This window comes from Odocoileus virginianus, chromosome 11, assembly GCF_023699985.2.
Source record: "Odocoileus virginianus isolate 20LAN1187 ecotype Illinois chromosome 11, Ovbor_1.2, whole genome shotgun sequence".
Taxonomy (NCBI): Eukaryota; Metazoa; Chordata; class Mammalia; order Artiodactyla; family Cervidae; genus Odocoileus; species Odocoileus virginianus.
Window position 1 is genome coordinate 3,161,305 of NC_069684.1, and position 20,046 is coordinate 3,181,350.

The 20,046-nt window shown below is 40.6% G+C and overlaps 1 protein-coding gene across 7 annotated transcripts in view; it reads right to left on the reverse strand.

The window, feature by feature from the left end:
• The window catches only part of PTPRC (protein tyrosine phosphatase receptor type C), a 121,336-nt gene that overhangs the window by 10,145 nt on the left and 91,145 nt on the right, over positions 1 to 20,046 (reverse strand). For all 7 annotated transcript variants that reach the window (XM_070473832.1, XM_070473831.1, XM_020910043.2 and 4 more), the window contains 12 exons: positions 16,242 to 16,350; positions 15,600 to 15,634; positions 13,231 to 13,340; positions 12,580 to 12,670; positions 12,412 to 12,488; positions 10,151 to 10,187; positions 9,956 to 10,053; positions 8,974 to 9,099; positions 6,966 to 7,123; positions 6,282 to 6,417; positions 4,173 to 4,322; positions 831 to 921 (listed from right to left, as the gene is read on the reverse strand). In XM_070473832.1, the coding sequence (XP_070329933.1) occupies positions 831 to 921; positions 4,173 to 4,322; positions 6,282 to 6,417; positions 6,966 to 7,123; positions 8,974 to 9,099; positions 9,956 to 10,053; positions 10,151 to 10,187; positions 12,412 to 12,488; positions 12,580 to 12,670; positions 13,231 to 13,340; positions 15,600 to 15,634; positions 16,242 to 16,350 (1,218 nt within the window). The remainder of the gene's footprint in view (positions 1 to 830; positions 922 to 4,172; positions 4,323 to 6,281; positions 6,418 to 6,965; positions 7,124 to 8,973; positions 9,100 to 9,955; positions 10,054 to 10,150; positions 10,188 to 12,411; positions 12,489 to 12,579; positions 12,671 to 13,230; positions 13,341 to 15,599; positions 15,635 to 16,241; positions 16,351 to 20,046) is intronic.

The window sequence follows — 20,046 nt, forward strand, 5'->3', positions numbered from 1 at the left end:
AAAACCTAATGTTTCAATTATATCTTATTAACAGTAAATTAGCAAGCTTAATTAAATGAGTACCTCAGATAAATAATTATTTCATCGAGAAAAGTATTTAGTCCACAATTTCTTGCTGTTACTCAATTTCTTTAATTTAAAATAACCTGATCAAAGGATCTGATTAGTTATATCACCATCAATTCCATTTTTTAAGCTGTATTCATAAGGACCTCTTCAGAAATTAATCAACCATGCATTGATCCAATTTATTGGGTTGTCTATCTTGGGTTATATTTTCTCCATGTTAGTTTTAGTGTATGAATATTTATTTAGCAACTGAATAAAATTATAGTTGTATAGGTATGGTCTTATCAATATACTTAAATAGCAAAAGATGCATGTTTTGATCTGTTAAACGTGATGATCAAGAGTTTATAGTATATTTCCTGCCTACTTTTAACCTCCCTGATATAAGGATGGGATAAACAGAAAGCATAAAGGGAACAAAAGGATGTAACTTTGCTACTTGGCAATTACCCTGGAGTAAATAACTGCAATAAACTGAAGATGAGAGGCAAGCTGTAAAGAGAACTTGCCCTTTCCCCAGCTTAAGAGGTTGCGTCTTTCTGAAAACCCATTTCTGAACTAAGAAAACACTGGCTACAGTCTCTCCTCCCAAGTCGGGGTTCAATGTATTTGCTGCAACTAAAATTCAAAAAACCTATAACTACTCTCTACTGTCAAGCAAATGTTGAAAAGTTGCTTCCCAAAGGTTTGCGTGTATGTCTCACATTAAACAAATTCAAAGAACTTCACCATGACACAAAAGGTAAAAATAAACTGCATACATGGAATGATGTTAGAATTCCTGTTTTTACTCTTATTTTCTTCTTGGTTCCCAATATGCTGTGTCCTCCAGCTCCTATAAGAAGGAAGTCTCTGAAGGAAAGAAATAGAAAGAAAACACCTTTTAAAATGTAATCACTAGTTCAGTTTATTATTGTAGCATAAGATATTCTGTAAAGAAAATAATTTCTTTAAGTTTTGTGAAATTTACATATATTCCCTAAGGTCCCAATGTTTGTCCCTGATCTTTTTTTTTTTTTTTTAACTATTCAGGTCTTAAGTACTTCGACATGGTGAATTTGAACATATGCAATTATATAACAGAATATGTTTCCCAGTGAAGAGGTGCTAGATAGTAAAAAATGTATGGTTTGTTCTTTTATAAGTTAAAAGCACCGTACAGATATTGGCCATTCTCCATATGGCAAAACAAAAATGTTAAATTATTTTAAATGACCCGAAGTCAATTCTCCCCCACGATAAAGCATGCACAGATGACTTGGCTCATGCTTTGCATAATCAACACTTCATTTCTTTAAGACCTCCACACTCTCTTCTCCTCTCCCTCCTGGTAGCTAATCAGTTGGCAAGAGCTGTCATGTCTCCGGGTGAAGCTCTCAAATCCTTCTGCGTTTCTCTCCTCCTGCTTAGGACACTTTCACTTCTCACTTGAAAACATCAGCACTGGCCTCTTTACCTTCAATCTCACTTGCTCTAATCCTTCTAGAACTTCTCTCCGGTTTCTGGCAGCTCCCCGTCCTTGTCAGGAAGGACCCAGCATCCGCACAGCGCAGGAAGCCTCTCGGGAGGCAGCCCTGACTGTCTGCAGCCTCACCTCCTGCTGGGCCCTCGGCATTGTGGCCAAACCAACCTCCTCCACCTTCGGAGGGGGCCAAGCTGTCCTTCGATTCTCAGGAGACTCGCAGGGGTGTTTTCTGCCTGGACTACCCTTGACCCTTTCTGTCACTCTGCTAACTTCTACTTGCCCTTTAGATATCCGTTCAAAGGTCAGTTTCTACTGGCAGCTCTCCCCGCCTGCAGCCTTTTCTTCCTAATAAATAACTTAAACAAATATCTCCCAAGTGGATAAATAGCCTAGACTGAGGGATCTCAATATACACAGTTGAGTACCATTATATTCACAGTTACACACACTCAGTTATACACACTCAGTGGAAAAGACCCTGATGCTGGGAAAGATTGAAGGCAGGCGGAGAAGGGGACGACAGAGGATGAGATGGTTGGATGGCATCACCATCTCAATGGATATGAGTTTGGGCAAGCTCTGAGAGTTGGTGAAGGTCAGAGAAGCCTGGTGTGCTACAGTCCACGGAGGTACAAAGAGGTGGACATGACTGAGAGACTGAACACCAACAAAAATACAGATATGTGTGTGCACATACACGTATGCATGCATATACATTACGAACACATTTAAAAAAACTATGGTGCCTTCTTCCAAACTCAATACAGCACTTTGTTTCAAACCATACTCATGTCTTCACCTCCTATAATCTTCCTCCAATCTTCAGCCATCCACAGTCTCCACTCCATTTTTGTAGATAGGTTTCATTCCAAAATACACATCACTTTAAAAGTTATAATTTCCACCATACCTGCTATGGAAAATTACCCCTATTCTTCCTAGCCATTTATTCCAGCACCTCCAATTAAGTAACCTGCAATCCTATCAAAACCTTTAACATACTGCTTTTAAGACTTTCTCACTGTGCTGCATGTCTTTCTGTGGCTCATATGCTCTTTATTGATCACCCACCCTAAATTATTCACTTGCAAGTACCCTCAGCTCCTTCACCTCCCAGCTTTCAATTTGTCACTTTAAAATATCCTAGATGAAAAAAATAAAAATAAAAAAATAAAATATCCTAGATGCGCTTAACCCAGCTACACACAGCCTCTAACCTCAAGGTTACTGCAGGAAACAAAAACCAAAAACCGAATGACTGACTCTCTTGGAAAATTCATGACCCTAAATTTCAAAAGATCCAACAGTAATTTCTGGCCTCCCCACCCCTTCACCTGGGAGATGGCTTTCCTTCTTTGATAGAACTATTTCAAATCATTTTCTCTTTCTTGAGCATGAACTCTTCTTTATGACTCACTTCTGCCCCACCCCCAAACTCTCAACCAATAATCTTACTTCATATGCTCTTAAGAAAGACGAGGCAATTAGACATGAACTGCTTCAATGTTTCATCACTAATCCACCAGCCAACCTCCATCTCTACCCTTACTCTCTGTCTCCCTGTCTGCCGAGCTGGAATAATTTCACCGTTTCTATCAGAGCTGTGGTTACCACCTGTATGGATCACATTCACCACCCATGTCCACATACAAATCACCTTGATTCTTGTGCTTAGAAGCACAAGCTCAATCATATTTGCTCAGTCAAGAATCTACCCTTTCTGTTAGTGACTTTACATATGAATTTTTAGATTAAATGTATAAGTATTTCAAACAGTGTCTGTGAATATGGAGTGCAGTGGAGTTAGTGAATTAAATGCAGTGGAAAGAGCAAGAATAAAGAAGCACCTCTTACTGAAGACCAAGCTGGTAGTCTGCTGGTTTTTCCATCAGAGGACAGTCTTCAGGCTGGATCATGTTACTTGGTGAATATCTCAAGCCCCACCCCTACGCCCACCCCAGCCGCACTCTGATCCAAAACATTAAATGACTCTGCATCTGATTAAAAGCATGTTTCTGGTCTTGTTGTGAAAACTTCTAAATTGACCAGTTTGGTAGTTTACAGAAAGATTCGATAAACTGAAAATCAGGTGAAAAAGAAGACTAGCAAAGGCTTTGTGATGACTGGACAACTTGGAGACAGCTATACCAACTCTTTGAAATCATAGTGAGCCACATCCTAGGTTAGTTTTCAGAGTAATTGCCTAATAAATAGGTTAGGACACATGTATTTATCCTTCAGTTTCTGTCTACCAGTTCCAGCCAGTTCCTGCTCCTAAGTCATCATAAACTCCTATAATTATTTCCTTTACAAACCAAAACCAGATGTAGTTGTTAAAGGTGAGATGCTATGCTGCCTTTGGCGGGCCAATTTTGTGGCTATATACTATTATTTTGACACTTTATTTTATACCAGGTTAACGAGGAATGGTTAACATGTTGGCCGCAGCGTCAGATTTCTAGATTTAAACAGGTTTCCTACCTAATCATTTTGTGCTTTCAGGCATTTCTCTTAAACTCTCTGTGTCTTAGTTCCCTCATCGGTGCTCCGTGTTAAGGCAAAGCCCGAATACAAGAGCCAGGCCACGTATACAGGACAGAGCTGGGAAATAGACAGAGGTCCAAGTGGGTGCTGTTACCTGGAACTCAGCCTCCAGTGGGGAAGGCTCACTGGGCGGGTCTCTTTTCTTCATGTTAGACAGGTATGGGTGTAACTCAGACAGGCTCACTTCTGTCTCCCCAAACTGATTGTACTCCACCAAGGCCTGGTGAATCAAGATGTACTGTGCCTGTCATTTCAAGGAAGGATAGAGACAGTTAATTTATCATTTACAGTCCAATGAATCACATTTAAATAAAGTACACATCCCCCACATTTGGTTCATCTGGAGACAATGTATGGAAGAGAACATTGGTATCTGCCACATTTAAATAATCTGGAAGTTGGCACTCACAGTTCTCTGGGAAATGAGTAAATTCCATCTCAGATTATTTTGCCAGGAAAAAAAAAACAGCTTCACAAATAGATTAGGCATCTATAATGTAGGTTATAACTTCTACTTTATTCCTAACGGTTAAAAAACACTATCTGTTACTTCCTCCCAGGACTAGTGTTGAGTTAGTAAGTTAAATTACCAAGATATAAAACTATAAAGTTCCACATTGTATCTGAGAGGGAAAAAAGCAAGTTGATATTCCATAGAACACATTTTTTAAAAGTTTTCTAGCACCTTTTAAAATAGAGATTATACGAAAGAATCTGCCTGCTTTGTGGGAGACCCAGGTTCAATCCCTAGGTTTGGAAGATCCTGCGAAGAAGGGAACGGCTACCCACTCCGGTATACCTGGGGCTTCCCTGGTGGCTTAGATGGTAAAGAATCAGTCTGCAATGCAGGAGACCCAGGTTCAATCACTGAGTTAGGAAGATCCCCTGGAGAAAGGAATGGCAACCCACTCCAGTATTCTTGCCCAGAGAATCCCATGGATAGAGGAGCCTGACAGGCTACAGTCCACGGGGTCACAAAGAGCTGGACACAACTAAGCAACTAATATACATACAAGAAAACATAAAATACCAAACCCAGATTTAACTATTCTTAAACTTTTACCATAGTTGAATTGCTTTTAAATAAATGACATATTTCTGATAAAGTTCAAGCTTCTTTAACACCACCTCTACTCTGACTGTATCCTTCCATTCTATGTTATTTTGCCACAGGAAATAGTTCCTTCTTTTCCGGTGGACAATCCATTTTAAGACTTCTACAATAACATGCATGTATTTATAAACATCGTATTTCCGTGTCCTTTCTTAACAGTTACATACATCGTTCTGTATATGTTTTATCTGGTGACTGTATTTGCTCACTGCTCTCATCTAGCACCTGCCCACGCTGAGAGCTACAGACCGATCAATCCTGCCAACTGCAGCAGGACATGGTGTACAGAGTCCCCCTGCCCATATTCTGCAGGCCTACTCCCATACTGATACACATCTAAAAGTTTTCCATTTTTGTTATCCTAGCAATGTTGAATTCAGTGAACACTCCTGAATATGTGTCTGGTTGGGCAGATTTGGAAATGCTTCTCGATTTGGAAATGCTTCTCGATTTGGAAATGCTTCTCTTGGGTGCATACACATATATATGGAATTTCTGGGTCAAGTGCAGACATTCTCTAGAATAATATTCATCAATTACAATTACTGACTATGTGTGTGTTTCTGGGACTTGTATAAGTGCTTTACTTGGATGATCTTTTGTGTCTTAACTCTGTAAGGTAAACAATATTATTATCTCCATTTGGATGACGTCACTGAAGCACAGGAACCTGATAAACTGGTTGAAGAGTGCATGGTATTAAGAATAACTATCACAATTTGAAACTTCTAAATCTAGTTTGAAAAACTAGACTCTTAACCACTGTATTGTACTATTATGTCTTCCTAGGTTCAATTTTATGAAATGCTGACAAACTCTGTTTTGGCATTTTTAATTGTTTCCCAACCTAGGATGTGTAAATGGTATGTCATTATTTTTTAACATATACTTTATAGTCATCCTTATTCCACAGTGTTCTCAGCCACCAATGCAAAATGCTTCTAACTTGATCGGTGCTTTAGTTTTCAGGAAATGGAAAGAAGCTGTTTGAGAGTGAGAACAATTTGGATTTCCTTTAAGGTTACTACTCCCACCATGAGAAAAGATTTAAGTCGGAAGCTCAAAGTGAGGACCGTGCCTGGAACATACCTCCACCTGAACCATCAGGCACCTCTGTCGTCTGAGCTTGACGACATAGCCATAGACATCCACCTTGTTCTCCGCCTCCAGGCCTTCCAGCATGGCATCGATCCCGATATAGGTGCCTGTGCGCCCAACACCAGCACTGATAAAGCAAATGAATGGAGGAAAATGAACAGAAAAGCCCAGAAGTGGCCCCCGTCTCCCTCCCCCTCCCACCCCTCTAGGTGATCCAGAGCCCCTGTTTGAGTTTCCTGACCCATAGAGCAAATTCCCATTGGCTGTCTAGTTTACATATGGTAATGTACGTTTCCGTGTTACTCTCCCCATACATCTCACCCTCTCCTCCCCTGGCCCCACGTCCACAAGTCTGTTCTCTCTCTCTGTCTCTCCACTGTTGCTCTGAAAATAAATTCTTCAGTACCATATATCTAGATTCCGTATATATGTGTTAGAATACAGGATTTGTGCTGAGGTTTGACAGAAAACAGCAAAATTCTGTAAAGCAATTATCCTTCAATAAAAAAAATAATAATAATTTTTTAAAAAGCCCAGAAGGGTTAGTCAGAGGAAACATCGTAACCTTCTCATAGACCTTCTGGAAGCAACAGCTGCCAAAGGGGAGGGTGGCCCCGACAGCCCCACGGGCGCGGGTGTGAACAGCCCTGGTGCTTTGGGGAGGTCTTCACGTACCTGCAGTGGACCACGATGGGGCCGCTGAAGAAGTTGCTGAAAGCGTTTACCCTCCTGCGCAGCTTGAGGAGCAGGTGGGGTTCTTCGGGGACCCCGTGGTCTGGCCAGCTGGTGAACTGAATGTGAGTCACTGCCCTTCCATTTGCTTTTTCTTTTCTCTAGTCAGGAGATAATATTTCTTTTAGATGATTTTTCTTTCTAACTATGGAAAGTAAGCAGGTAAGGGAGGACCGGTACAAAACACTTCTCATGCAAGTTTTTTTTTCATTCATGATTGCATTTTCCTCTCCAAAGAAGAACTAGGAATTGGGACATCATGCAGGCACGGCATGCACTAACAGGTAAGCAATTACTTACCAGGGAGGTAAGTAATGTATGACAAGTGTAGCTGAAACTGCTAGGAGCGTTCATGCTGCCAAGCCCAAAACAAACAAACAAAGTGAAAACACAAGAACACACACACAAAACCGGGGGCTGGTGGATGGGATTGGAAAGAAATAGAGTAAAAGCCACTCTCACAACGGCTTGGAATACTTCTTCTTGGGTAGCCAGACAAATAGGACTATCATCATAGGAAGAAAGTCTGATTAATTATTTGACTAATGCTGTATTTCTCATATTAGAAATGTCAGTTCAGACAGTAGAGAGAGAACTGGGGAAAGTCAGCTCCAGATTACAGCTCATGTTCGTCCCAACTTCAAGGCAAGCACTAAAAGATGCATGATTCGTAATCTCTAAGTATGAAGAGGAACTCCCAACGTGGCTGGATGTCACTTTGAGATCGGAAGTAACTGAGCTAATGAGGAAGCGTAATGCCAGACTAATCAATGTAACCAGATTGGCGTCGGCCTCTGCACATCACCCCCATCTATGACTGGTCCTTCCTGGCTCCAGTGCATCATATATTCAGCCATGAACCACTGGTTTCACAGACCTCCAAGGTCATAGCTGTTAGTTGTTAGAGATGCTGTAAGACTTTAGAAGGCCGTAGGAGAAATAGGCAACTGGTATTTTTTTTTCTTGCACAAAATGTATCTGGATCATATGGAAGTACAATTCAGATTACTGAGAAAACTTCCAATAAATGGAATTGAGAGAAACCATCAAACTTCTCTATGTGTGTACATGTGTGTATTATTCGCTCAGTCGTGTCTGACTCTTTGGGGCCCCAAGGACGGCAGCCCACCAGGCTCCTCTGTCCATGGGATTCTCCAGGCAAGAATACTGGAGTGGGTTGCCATGTCCTACTGCAGGGGGTCTTCCCAATCTAGGGATCAAATCTCAGTATAAAGATCTCCATTTTTAATACCTTTATTAAGATATTTGCACATTCCTTTAAACAGTAAAAGTTTTTATTATAGTCGTAGAGTTGTGAAGTCATCACCACTAATTATAGGGTATTTTCATGACCCTCCCAAAAAACCCTATACAGATCAGCAGTCAGCTCTATTCTTGCCCCACCCACCTCAGTACCAAACAATCACTAACCAATCTTCTGTCTCTGTAAGTGTGACTAATCTAGACTTTTCAGATGAGCAGAATCATATAATAATTAGTGGGAAGACCACCATTTTAACAGGCCACACTGACCATTTTTTTTCTGACCTAAATATTTTCTCTCTCCTACACAGTTAGAACTTTAGACTTCTTACAGTAGTCTCTATGCCATTGTATAAATATTCTTTCCATAATGGTAATAAACCTACTGAGACTAAGGACCATTTTTATCACTCGTTCAATAATTCAGTCATTCATTTAACACAATTAATGAGCTATTTGCACTTCAAGAGTCACAACATTATAAATACTTTGGATGCGATGTGGACAAAGATCATCTTCACTGTGACTTACTTGACCTTGGTGGCTTATTGTTTTAACCAACTCTCCCCCCATGTAGTTCATTAAAAATAAAATTTCCAGGTATATTTCAATGTCTCACATTGACTATTCCACAGTCACATTTTATACTAACAGTATGAAGATAAAATTCTATCAAAACCAAACTCACGTTTCCAACGGTCAGCTTCTGAATGATGTAATCCGGGCATCTTTTGTGCTCGTTGATCTCCACAATCACATCTCCATAAACCCGGCTGCCCTCTTCCAGCGACGGCCAGTACTCTGCACACTTGTTCTATGTTAAAAAGCCATTGACCATTGAAGTTTCTCATTTAAATGAATTTGTTCATTAAACACTCTTCGTAAAACAAAACAAACAAGAAGTGTGCTCTTTGAATGTCTTAAAACATTTTTCTGTTCCATTTCACTGGGATGCTTGAAAAGTATTCCATTTCCCATGAAGTGCCCAGAAGGTTTTCCTTAATTCTACCCAGCAGATGATCTTCCCAGGCTTAGCTGCATATTAAATGGGGACGCGCTTCGTGGTGAGCAAGAAATTCTGTGGTTGCATGTGGTTAATTTCAGGCTGGGGTATGCGGAGGTTTTCAGGCTTCCTAAAGTCATGTTACATAAATTACCATCTATCTCTCCAAGGTCAGCGTGAAGGTCAATGTGTTTCAAGTATTCACAAGTACTTGTGAAACCAGCTCATAGAAGTGTACTGAACTTGAAATAATACTTGAACAAAACAGGAATCCCATAGGAGTCCAGCAATTAAGCAGAAACATTTAAATTCTACTCCTATATACGTCAATTTGCATGCTCAGTTGTGAAGTCATGTCCGACTCTTTGGTGACCCCCATGGGCTGCAACCTGACAGATTCATCTGTCCATGGAATTTTCCTGGCAAGAATACTGGAGTGGGTTGCCATTTCCTTCTCCAGGGACATATATTTATATATGTACACATTTTATCCTTCTGTAGGTATGAAAATTGAAATCAAATGTTCAAAGAGAGAACTGTCTGTTTTGTCATCAAGCACATACAGATGTGACGTTTTGAAATGCAGTCCAACCCTCTCTTTTCCTAACATCCAGCCTCCACCTTGTGATTCCTAGACCTTCACCCTGAAAACCTTCTGGGTTCCTACCTTGTTCCCTTCTTCACAACGAGTGACCATGACAATAACCGTGGCTTTCTGCTCCCAGATCATCCTCCAGAAATCATCAACAGTCTCATCCCTGGGACCTAGGTGGTAAACAAGTAAAAACTGGTAAGAAGTACCCTTTTAAAAATGCTAAAAAGAAATTATTCAAAAAGAATATCAGACTACCAGAGAAATTACCTTGCGCTGCAATGTATTTCCTGGGTTCTTTGAAACCCTGTTCAAGGCAGACAAAAAGAAATATCATTTACTGAGTGTTCAATTATTCATTTACATGCAGAAGTGTGAAGTAAGGAAGTTGCTTCAAATCTGTCATTTCTTGAGTGTGTATTTTCCTGAGCAGTTTCAAATTATAAGGGGGAGTTTATTAACTCGTGATCAGTCATTTAACTGTGCCAAACATATTAACATTTACAAACAATATCCATGATTTCATGTGTCTTTGTGATAGACCCTAAACAAAGCTGAAAAGTACACAGGTTTTAGCTCCATCTGGGATGGTGCAGCAATTTATAAGAGTAATCAGGCATTCCTACATTTTATATCCTGTCAAACTTGAAAGCACCGTCTGCCGCAACTTAATCCTCCTTACCAGCCATAGAGTAACTTTGGGGATTTTTACTCAATTTCTTTCAATAACTCATCCTGAGATTAGCCTCAAACTTCTACCTTTTATCTAGTGCCAGGATATACCACTGATGGTCCAGAATCAGCCACATTATGCATTGTCTATAGACGTGTAGTCATGGGCTTCAGAGCTGAGGAGCTTTCACAGAGGTGGCGAATCCTGTAAAACCCCAAAAGTTGCTATCTGGCCCCTTACAGAGAAAGCCTGCCAATCTCTGCTTTCACAGAGTGACATTTTATGTATCCAAGATATATATTTTAGTTAAATTAAACGTCATACAGAGCAGTGTGAATATCATGGTAACATTTTTGGATAAGCGCTGGGCAACAAATATTGCTGTTTTGGTTTGTGTATAAAGAAATCCTCAGTGGATAAATAGGAAAAATGTGGTGGTGGTTTAGCTGCCAAGTCGTGTCCGACTCTGCCACCCCACAGACTGCAGCCCGCCGGGCTCCTCTGTCCATGGGATTCTCCAGGCAAGAACACTGGAGCAGGTTGCCACGCTCTCCCCAGGGGATCTTCCCAAGCCAGGGACTGAAGCAGGTTTCCGGCACTGCAGACAGTCTCCTGCATTGCAGATGGATTCTTTACTGACTGAACCACCAGGGAAACCCCAAAACAACATAAAGCTTGCCTTCTGAGACGGGTGGGGTGCTGCCTACACGGCGGGTGGGTGGGAGGGAGTGTTTACAGTGTCTCTGCATTTTTACTTTATTTTCTATTGGGGTATAGCTTATTGACAGTGTTGTGTTAGTCTCAGGTGTATAGCACAATGATTCAGTTATACATAAACATGTATCCACCCCCATACAAAACAAAAAGTCTAAAAAAACAAAGCTGTTCATATTTCCTTCAGGGACAGTAAAATATTCTGGCACACTCGGGAACAGTAGTAGTAGTGTTAGTCGCTCAGTCGTGTCCGACTCTTTGCGACCCCGCAGACTGTAGCCTGCTCGGGTCCTCTGGCCCTGGGATTCTCCAGCCAGTACTGGAGTGGGATGCCCTGCCTTCTATAGCGGATCTTCCCGACCAGGGATGGAACGCAGGTCTCCTCTGCCGCAAGATAATCTATGATAAAAACTGAAGTTTAGGATTAACATATATACATTAGTGTATATAAAACAGATAACCAATAAGGTCCTGCTATATACTCTGTAATAGTTTCTCTGTATTTTTATACTGCTTATTTTTTTTTTAAATTTTGTGTGATGCATTACTTACTTAACAATGGTATAATAAATTACAATTTTAAAATATTTTGGATAAATTAACCATGTACAATCTCTTCAGACATTTACTAACTAAACAAGGGCAAAGTAACAAATTAACCAGTGCCTTCCAGTCCTCACCTCCATGGTGAGGTGCAAATGCAGGACTCATGAGAAATACACACACAGATAATTTAGGTGATACACAGCACATGGCAGGCAACAGTGTTTTGATTCTTATTATCATTTTGTTGGGAGAGGAAAATCCTATATTACCTAGCAGTGATAGTAAATAATAAATAACTGTTCTTGCAAATATTAGTGATGTTGTTGTTTATACCAGTGACATTGATGGGCTTCTATCAAAGGATTTCAAATAATATTTCTAAAAACTTGCCATGACTGGACATATGTATGTGTTTAACTGACTCACTTTGCTGCACACCTAAACTTACACAACATTGTTCATCAGCTACACTGCAATAAACTCTTTAAAAACATAAAAATCTGCCATGACAAGGATGGAGCTGAATAGAACGTATAGACACAAGAAAAATGAAAATGGTGAAGCTGTAAAACCTGGCCATTATGCACTTCTTACTCACATCAATATAGCTGGCATTTATGTAGTTTGATCCTGGATCTCCACTTACGTCAGAGAGTTCAACACGGTTGTAGTCATCTGCTCAAGGAAAAGGAATATTAAATAAGTGATATAATGAATAATCAAGTAGCCTAAATGTATGGGAATCCAATTCTCAATGAACACTTACAGGGAAGGATATCAACATAGCGGTTTTTGTTCTGGTTAAAGGATTTTCGAGCATCCTTGATGGAAAACTTGCTAAATACCCGTGGAATGCTCTGAAAGACACAAAGATCCTTTGGGTCAGAGCAGATTGTAGAAAAACCACTTCCCCTCACCACTTATCATTCTGAACAAGTGAGACATCATGGTACGTATTTCCTTTACCCTGGTGAACAAGCTGCATATGGTAATTGAAATGAACGTTATTAGGAATTATGCAAAAAGCCCTCTTTAAGAAAATGAATGAGGGACTACTTGGAGAATAAATCCCATGAGAGCAAATTTAGCAGTAATTGCTCTGCCACTTTCAAATTCATTGAAAAACACACTTGGATAATTATCTAGAGCACAAGGACACATCAGCCAAATGTGTTTCTGGACACGACTTCGTAACTAGTACTCATTCACTGAAGCAGCATTACCTTGAAATGTTGACTAGTTTTACGACGATACATCTCTGCTGGTCTGCAAATACCTGATAATAATAGCTGCTTTGACTCCACTGCACTATAATGTGGGATAAACTATCAAGGCCAACAGCTACACAACACATTTAAGACGGATCACGCTGGTGATGGAGTAAACTTTCTCGTCCTATGGCAAGAAGAGCACCCACCTGAAACTCAGCCAGGAAGAGCCTTCCTTCATCCGCGATCTTTCGCTTGTAAGTCTCCAGCAAAACATCTGCATGGATGGGCTCCACGTTCATCAGCTGCTTCTCATCATCTTTAAACACATTAAAGGTTCATGGCTGGTGTCACATCTCTCCTTCCCACGTTCACACACATTTCATTAGAAGCGAATCTTGGGTTAAGCCCTGAGCGTTTTTCCTCCTCACACACAGTCCACCCGGAACATCTCACTCACACAGAGATTCACCTGTAAACCTATGACATCTAAATTTGGGGTTCTAGTACTCCTCTGGTCTTTTATATATTAATCTTTCCCACTGACTCTCAGATCTTCCACCCAGTTATCCCAGAAGGACCCCAAACTCAAGATGTTCAAAGGCATCTCCCCTTTATTCTAGCATCTCAAATCTCAGCAAATGGGACCACCACTCCCAAAGTCACCTAGCAAGCAAACCTCCAAGTGACCCACGATTTCTCCCTCTGTCCTTACATCCAACAGGTCACTGTGTACCTTCCACATCTTCTGCCCAGGGTCACGCTTGGGACCCCTCCTCATCCACATGACAACCCCTCTCCCTGCCTCCAGTCTGTACCCACTCTGACTGACTTTTGAAACTGCCACAAATTCATCTTCTGATCCACAAATATGAGCATGCAACTCCACTTGCTCCAAAGCTCACACTACTGTTTGTGCTCCATAGTCTACAGGTTAAAGTTTCAATGGTTAACGTGATATATGAGCACTTTTTATAGTATCATTTGACTCATCGCAACCAGTTTCCTACACTCTTGCTCTACATCTTAGGCACAAATATTCGCCAAGTGCATCACAGAGGTTCCCCCCATGCCTCCATTCACACTGTCTTCTCTGCAGAGAATGCCCCTCCTCACTGTCTATCTGCAGTGACAGATTTCAGGCCAAGTATCACCACTGTAAGGAGATCTAGGGCTACATTTCTTTGTTCATTATGCACATTTTATGACAATTATTATACTTAACTATATTGTATATTTTTAAATTTTATCTAAGTTATTGTGAAATATTGTAAACATATAAATAAGAGAATGTGATGACTACCCTTATACCCAGAACTCGTCTTAATGTCATAATCTTGACTGTAAACAGACTGTGTTCATTTTTCACGCCACCAGTGTATGAAACTCAATATATACCACACTTGTGAAATAACTTACTAAAGAACAAAATATATTAAAGTAAATAGCTATAATTGCATGTGGATACTGACAAACAACTATTTCAGAATCTTAAGAGAATATAAGCTGTGACACATGTTGAAGTTATGTTCCTCCTCCCAGCCATGTCCATCTAGCAGCATTTCTTTTAGTATCCATGTTACTGTCCCCTATTTATTAGATGAAGAAAAAAGATGTCCATTAGGGTTATATTTAACTTTTTGACTGTGGAAATCTTCTATCCCATCACAACTATCAAACTGTCCATGTACAGCTGTTCCTTTGGATGGTTAGAGCTCCCCGGCATTCCCTCATCCTGACCTAGGGCCACCATTGAGGGTTTATAGCATTTGGATAAGTTCTAACCACTCCAAGGGGCAATCTGTGGCAACTCTGAGATAAATGCTCCTGGACCCCTTCTGAGACAAGTTAAAACCAAACAGAGGAGTTCTGAAACGTTTCTTGAGCATGCAAAACCAAATCATTTTCTTTATTATAAACACAGTTTCAACTCCTTAACCCCATCCCCTTTTTACTGGATCAAAAAACACATTTTTAAAGAGAATTGAAAGAAGTACTGTAAAAGTTTAAAAAAAAAAGAGAGAGAGAGAGAAAAGATGAAATGTGCTTTCATCTCCTAAGTCAGGTTGTGACCTTTTGTCACGTCTGTCTGCGTGCCTTTAGTGGGAACAGCCCCCATCCCACCCTTGCAGGGACGTGAACACACTTGCCACCTCCCTGTCTGTGAGTCTGTGTGACTTTCCATCTGCTCTTCCATCACACTCTCCTTTGTTGGGCTAATGATCCCCCACCACCTTAGAAGACCTAGCTTCTTGCCTTCTGCATAGACAGCTTTCTATCTTCCGTCTCTATAGCACTGTACACACTCCATGATTACGGCACCTATCCACTTCTGTCACAGCTGTCCACAAGTCTGTCTTCCTCTACTAGACCCTACAATTTTAAATGCAGAGTCTGTGACCTGTCACTGCCATAGTTTCAGGCACGCTTTGAGAAGGTACAGATCCTTGCTGGTTAAATAAATGCATCAGTGACTTTAAACTTTATCACAGGGGAAGTCCAGGTTAGATTTCTTAAATGTTGAATTATTATATAAAACAAGGGAGATATTTGCCAGTGAAAAAACGTGCACACTTACCCCTTTCAACTAGTTCCTGCTGCTCATCTAAATTGCTGTAAAGATAAGAAATGTAAGTTTGCATACTCTTAAGAAAGAGAATTCAGTTGGCAAGCAATTTATATTTACTGAACGTCTTGAGGGAGGGAGGAAGTAGAGGCGGGGAGGATCAGAGGGAAGAGGGGAGTGGGTAAGAAGGCAGAATGGGTGGGGAAGGAGGAGGAAGGTAGGGGAGGAAGGAACCACCCATGGGTGGTTGGTCAGGCTCAGAGAAGTGACCGCAACTTTTTATTTGGAACTTCTTGATTTTCATAAAGGGTAGTTGTTCCTGGCCAGAGGAATGTACATGCTTCCCCATGTATTCCTCTCCACTGGCACTTCTGGATACCTATGACCCACTTTGTACTAAAAGAACAGACACATTCTTTTCATTGGTTGTTACTAAAGGCAGTCTATCCCATTATTAGTGAACATAGAAAAAAATAATGTTTAATATAAACCAATAAGACCATAGGAGAGTCTGTCATCAAAGGTTAGTGACGTCCTAGACTTCTTACTGTCATCTCTTAATTCCATTTAATCGGTTCCAAGTTGGCCTCATAAATGGGACTTTCATCATTATAACTATTATTATTATCTTTTCATTTTAAAATCAACTCTTACCTGGATCTTTTCTTATGCAGATCATAGATTTTATAGAGAACAATGAGCAGGGCAATTGATGTCACAATAATCAGAAACACCAAAAATATGATGACTGCTTTAGCATTATCTAATGAGAAGAAACGAGAAGAAATGAGAAATGAGAAAGAACACATGAAGAGAGTGTACTACGTCAAATATGTTGCTGGATTCTTTGAGAAATCACTTTTAAAGTACCTACATTTTAACATTTTCATTTCTTTTGTAGTTTTTAAAAAATATACTTTTTATAATGAGAGCAAAGACAGGATGCTTCTGATTTTGTAAGTCTTGCCCATATCTTTCCCATTTATTGGTTCAGAACCAGTAAAATATTTCATATTTTAAGAATGCATAGACTATAGAAGAGCAATTCTCTTCCTTTCTACTAAATAATGTCCATTTATGAGGCACTATCATTTAGATTTAACTGTCTTTCTTTTGGTCACTCCATTTTGAAGGACTCAAAGAGGTAATCTAGTTATAATTCTGAGATAACCTCCTATAGTTTAACTTTATGTGCAAAACTAGCTAGCTTCTTAAGGGGGTCAGAAAGGTCCCCATATGAGATAAACCTGCTTATTGAGGTATAAAATCAACAAACCACAGGACAAAATTACTTTAGTCTACACTTGATATTAGACTTACCCTCACATGAATTTTCACAAAGGTTTAATGTGAAATCACGTCCTTTCTTGGAGGAAGGGCAGAGAAAAGAGGCTTTACTGGAAATATCTCTTGTCCTGAACAAGTAGGTGATACTGTTCATCTATGGTGAAAGTCCAGTGAAATAACGTGGAGGCATCAGGGCCTCAGTCCTGGATACAGACTGCTTGGGTTCCCAGCCTAGCTCCACCACTTCCTGGCTGGGACCTTGGCCACAACACTCATTATCTTTGTATCTCCATCCCTAACTAGTAAATTGAGGCCAAGTTTGATTCACAGTAGACATTTAGCATAGTGCCGGGACATAGTCAGTATTAATTATTCACTATTCACCCAAAATATTTTGGGTCTTAGTGTGTGCCACTGATTTAAGTATTTAAGATGTCTCAGAGAATGAGACAAAGATCCTTGTACTCATGGGACTAACATTCTGGGAGGAAAGACAGGTAACTACATACTCTATAAACAAGCGAACAGTGAAATAGGTTGGAAGATGATGAAGACTGGAGCATCGGCTACACGGCGCTGGAGCAACTGTAAGGAGATACCCCACGTCCAAGGGCAAAGAAGCCCCAGCAAGACGGCAGGAGGGGTGAAATCACATTTAGAATCAAACCCCATTCCCACCAGAGACTCTCAGAGGGCAGACTGAAAACCACAATCACAGAAAACTAAACAATCTGATCACATGGACCACAGCCTTGTCTAGCACAATGAAAGTATGAGCCATGCCGTGTAGGGCCACCCAGACAGACGGGTCATGGTGGAGAGTTCTGACAAAACGTGGTCCACTGGAGAAGGGAATGGCATACCACTTCAGCATTCTTGCCTTGAGAACCCCCATGAAGAGTATGAAAAGGCAAAAAGATAGGACACTGGAAGGTGAACTCCCCAGGTCGGTAGGTACCCAATATGCTACTGGAGATCAGTGGAGAAATAACTCCAGAAAGAATGAAGAGATGGAGACAAAGCAAAAAAAACACCCAGTTGTGGATGTGACTGGTGAAAGAACCAAGGTCCGATGGTGTAAAGAACAATACTGCATAGGAACCTGGAATGTTAGGTCCATGAATCAAGGCAAATTAGAAGTGGTCAAACAGGAGATGGCAAGAGTGAACACTGACATTCTACGAATCAGTGAACTAAAATGGACTGGAATGGGTGAATTTAACTCAGATGACCATTATATCTACTACTGTGGGCAGGAATCCCTTAGAAGAAATGGAGTAGCCATCATGGTCAACAAAAGAGTCCAGAATGCAGTACTTGAATGAAATCTCAAAAATGACAGAATGATCTCTGTTCGTTTCCAAGGCAAACCATTCAATGTCATAGTATCCAAGTCTATGCCCTGACCAGTAATGCTGAAGAAGCTGAAGTTGAACAGTTCTATGAAGACCTACAAGACCTTCTAGAACTAACACCCAAAAAAGATGTCCTTTTTATTATAGGGGACTGGAATGCAAAAGGAGGAGGTCAAGAAACACCTGGAATAACAGGCAAATTTGGCCTTGGAGTACGGAATGAAGCAGGGCAAAAGCTCATAGAGTTCTGCCAAGGGAAAGCACTGGTCACAGCAAACACCCTCTTCCAACAACACAAGAGAAGACTCTACACATGGACATCATCATATGGTCAACACTGAAATCAGACTGATTATATTCTTTGCAGCCAAAGATGGAGAAGCTCTATACAGTCAGCAAAAACAAGACGGGGAGCTGACCGTGGCTCAGATCATGAACTCCTTATTGCCAAATTCAGACTTAAACTGAAGAAAGTAGGGAAAACCACTAGACCATTCGGGTATGATCTAAATCAAATCCCTTATGACTATACAGTGGAAGTGACAAATAGATTCAAGGGATTAGATCTGATAGACAGAGAGCCTGAAAAACTATGGATGAAGGTTTGTGACACTGCACAAGAGGCAGGGATCAAGACCATCCCCAAGAAAAAGAAATTCAAAAAGGCAAAATGGCTGTCTGAGGAGGCCTTACAGATAGCTGCAAAAAGAAGAGAAGTGAAAAGCAAAGAAGAAAAATAAAGATACAGCCATTTGAATACAGAGTTCCAAAGAATAGCAAGGAGAGATAAGAAAGCCTTCCTCAGTGATCAATGCAAAGAAATAGAGGAAAACAATAGAATGGGAAAGACTAGAGATCTCGTCAAGAAAACTAGAGATACCAAGGGAACATTTCAAGCAAAGATGGGCTCAATAAAGGACAGAAATGGTATGGACCTAACAGAAGCAGAAGCTATTAAGAAGAGGTAGCAAGAATACACAGAATAACTATAGAAAAAAGATCTTCATGACCCAGATAATCACAGTGGGGTGATCACTCACCTAGAGCCAGACATTCTGGAGTGCAAAGTCAAGTGGGCCTTAGAAGGCATCACTACGAACAAAGCTAGTGGAGCTGATGGAATTCCAGTTGAGCTATTTCAAATCCTGAAAGATGATGCTGTGAAAGTGCTGCACTCAGTATGCCAGCAAATGTGGAAAACTCAGCAGTGGCCACAGGACTGAGAAAGGTCAGTTTTCATTGCAATCCCAAAGAAAGGCAACAGCAAAGAATTCTCAAACGACCACCCATTTGCACTCATCTCACATGCTAGTAAAGTAATGCTCAAAATTCTCCAAGCCAGAATTCAGCAATACGTGAACTGTAAACACAGATGTTCACATTGTATTTAGAAAAGGCAGAGGAACCAGAGATCAAATTGCCAACATCCGTTGGATCACTGAAAAAGCAAGAGAGTTCCAGAAAAGCATCTACTTCTGCTTTATCGACTATGCCAAAGCCTTTGACTGTGTGGATCACAAACTGTGATCAAACTGTGGAAAATTCTGAAAGAGGTGGGAATACCAGACCACCTGACCTGCCTCCTGAGAAATGCGTATGCAGGTCAGGAAGCAACAGTTAGAACGGGACATGGAACAACAGACTGGTTCCAAATAGGAAAAGGAGTACGCCAAGGCTGTATATTGTCACCCTGCTTATTTAACTTCTATGCAGAGTACGTCATGAGAAATGCCAGGCTAGATGAAGCACAAGCTGGAATCAAGATTTCTGGGAGAAATATCAATAACCTCAGATATGCAGATGACACCACCCTATGG